Genomic DNA, 3,484 nt, shown 5'->3' on the forward strand with positions numbered 1-3,484 from the left:
ATAATAATTAAGTATTCTGTTAGAACTCAATGATTATCCTAATTATATTTTAGATTTTTTATATTTAAAATAAGATGTTTATCTTGTATTTGATTATATTTATCTACAATTAGTTACACAAATTCAGATATGGAGCTTTAATAAGTTGTACTTACGCACAATCAACTTGTAATCTTGAGTTTTAAGTAATATGCATTAATAAACAATACTTTACGTATAAAAAGTTGTTTTTAAGAGTTTTTGTTAAATGCGTTATAATATAGTATAGATTTTTTTTAATTTAATTTAAGTTTAATAATGAAATAATTTATTTTTGGTTTAATAATATAACATTTTATAAAAATAATAATTAAGTATTTTGTTAGAACTCAATGATTATTCTAATTATATTTTAGATTTTTTATATTTAAAATGAGATGTATATCCTGTATTTGATTGTGTTTATCTGCAGTTGGTTACACGAATTCAGTTATAGGATGAAATCGGATAGGGATGAAATTGTTTAGGGATAAACGGGTTTAAGAGTTTTAAGAGTTTAAGAGTTTTTAAGAGTTTTAGCCAAATGCTTTATAATATAGTATAGATAAATAAATTATTTAATCAAATTTCAAGAATCACAAACAACAAAGGTCAAAACTGTCCACCCCTCTTGATCTCTCTAGATCTCTCTAATGCCCACATGATTCAAGATTCCACAAACAGGTGTTCTTGAGTTTACTTTTTTTTAAATTCATGGCTATCTATATAAACCCCATTAGGGTTTTCCCAATCTGACCAACAAACCCTAATTATGGACTTCTAAACATTCTTCTGCATCTTGCAGCATGAACAACTCTCAAGAAACACCCATGAACAGACCTGCAAATCGCCATCATCATCATCATCATCATCTATCATCTGCAGCAGCACCTGAAGAAAGCAGCTGGACCTCTTACTTTGAAGAGTTTCTATGGCAGAAGAATGGTGATGATCAAGATGTGATGATGAGTTGTGATGAAACCCTAAATTTTCTAGTGTCTGATGCTGCTTCTTCGGCCAATATCGTCAAGAAGGCGGTATGCATTCAAGATGATCATCATCATCATCATGATGCTAAGAAACTGAGGCTGATCAACAAGAAGAAAACCAAAAGATCAGTAATGATTGATGATGATGATTCTTTAGAAGATACTGCTAGTTCTCCTGTAAACAGTCCCAAGGTTAGATTTCATTCATTTATATTGTCTTTTGTTTATTTTCCGGATCGATTGAATCCGCCCAGATGTCAGAGTCCCGTGTGTCTCTCTCTGCTAGACTTGTACCGTTTCTCCTCATGTTGTAATGTGTCTTCTCTCTTCAAGAGATCCTTAGGAGAGTAATATAGGGTTCTACATATCTAACACGGTACCAGAGCTCCATTCAAGGGACTCGACACTTTGAGGCAATCTGTACCCATCTAGCTCCCTTTCAACACTCTGGATAATCTATATCTGTCTAGCCTCTATTGGAGGGTGCGTGTTGGAGTCTCACATCGACTGTCATTTCTTTTCAATATATGTTTGGAACCTCTCTATTCTCTCCTTTGGAGCTTTTTTTTTGCGGGTAATCTCTTGGGTTCCATATATTCTCACACAAGATTCACAAAATGAAAATGTTAAGCGTTTGATTAGGTTTTACTCGATAGTGCTATAGTTTATGAAGATCGTTAATGCATGCTGCTTATTTCAATCGAGTTAAAACCAAACTCAAGAACGAAAAAAACTCTATGCATCTCCGAGGTTAGTTAGTGAACACAAATTCTTTTGGGTTCGTGTCGTGAAAATGATAAAAGAATACGTATACAAAGTTTGCATAAACTTGTCCCTTAAATGAGAGAAAGAGGGTTCCGACACGTATTGAGGGTAAAGTGTTCAAATTTAGCTGATGTAGGACTCTAACAGGCTTCTACAACGGAGGCTAGACTGACAAAGATGTCCGAGATGACATACTTTGGCTCTGTACCATATGAGAATATGTGAAACCTCGTTAGATCACTCTCCAACTAAGCCATGAGAATGGGTTCCAACATATACCCAAAATAAAGTGTACGAGTCTAGCAGATGTGAAACTCTAGTGGTTGATCTTATAAAGTGGAGTGTCCTTTTTCCGTTCTTTACAAGCACGATGGTTCAAAATGTCAAACAGACGTTCTGATTCGGATATCGAGATTCGTCAATTCTCATGTAGCAAATTGTTTGTATTTTTGTAGGAGAAGGTTGGAACCTCTGAAGAAGAAAACAAGAGAAGGGTCTTGAACCCAAATATGGAGTTGAAGAAAAGAGGGCTTTGTTTAGTACCTTTGTCTTCATTGGCTAACTATCTTTCATAAATTACAAGACTTTCTTCTTTAATGCAAACCCTTTGTACATAAAAACACACACACACACACACAAATTCGTCCGTTTTCCTGCACGACCGGAAAAAATCCACATCCCGAGAAACAGTGAAACTTTTGTTATCTATCTATCAATTAACGTATGATCCCTAATAATTAAGCAAGCGGTACAACACATCTGAAGCATGAGCAATACATATGGAAATAATCGAGATAATTACAAAAAATTATCATAATTCATTAATTATGATTCAGATATATATATGGAAGATGATAAGTTCATTCATTATGATCGTGGTTTTAGATTAGGACATAAAATGAAATCAATGTTTATTAGGCTAGACAGACGGCTAAGATTGGTTTGTATGATAGATAAAGATACACTGAGAGGTTCAAATGAGAACATCTTTATTTTACGAGAACGCGAGAACACCTTCTATATATCACATGTGATAATACAAGTGAGGGGACCTGGTATGTGCAAACAACTCGGCTTATGGTCTAGGTCGCCCCAAAGATCGTTCGCCTAATGGATTTAGCATCATATGTGATGGATTATAGTATCATATTGAGAACACATTTATTAGAGGTGATGATACATACGAGGGGTCCTAGTGGTGTGTGGGCGACTTGGCTCGAAACCTAGGTCACGTCGAAGGTCGTCCATGTCGTTGATTTATTATCACTAGTGTATCATATGTGATGTACTATAGTAACAACAGATGTGATTGACTATGGTAAAAGGATGTTCTCACGTTTCCATAAAGTGAAAATGTTCTCGTTTGAATCCTTCAATATATATGGGCTCATTCAAGAGAGAACTGATTAGTTTGTGGTAACCGTGAGATACAATGTGAACCATTTGTTTGAGATATTTAATGATATTTCTTAAATAAGCTAAAAAGGTAATATAGTAATTCTATTTTTGACAAATAATCAAAATATTTAATTAAATTTTTTAGAAAGAAATATTTAATTAAAATTAGTTACCTATTACATCAAATACCTTGTATACATCGTATTTTAAAGACGTTTATGAATCAAAGTGTATCATAGTGATAACGTTCACAATGTTTCACGTGTATCACAATGTATTTTCTTTGTTTTATGAAATGTATCATAGTGTGCATT

At 33.7% G+C, this 3,484-nt stretch overlaps 1 protein-coding gene across 1 annotated transcript; it reads left to right on the top strand.

Annotated features, from left to right (window-relative positions):
• The first annotated feature begins 794 nt into the window (after positions 1 to 794).
• Positions 795 to 2,358, top strand: LOC112514952 (vascular-related unknown protein 4-like). The gene is made up of 2 exons (XM_025121601.1): positions 795 to 1,199; positions 2,228 to 2,358. The coding sequence occupies exons 1-2, from the start codon at positions 825 to 827 to the stop codon at positions 2,345 to 2,347; spliced, it is 495 nt and encodes a 164-aa protein (XP_024977369.1). The 5' UTR covers positions 795 to 824; the 3' UTR covers positions 2,348 to 2,358.
• Positions 2,359 to 3,484: the final 1,126 nt, after the last annotated feature.

This window comes from Cynara cardunculus, assembly GCF_001531365.2.
Source record: "Cynara cardunculus var. scolymus isolate 2C chromosome LG 6, CcrdV1, whole genome shotgun sequence".
Taxonomy (NCBI): Eukaryota; Viridiplantae; Streptophyta; class Magnoliopsida; order Asterales; family Asteraceae; genus Cynara; species Cynara cardunculus.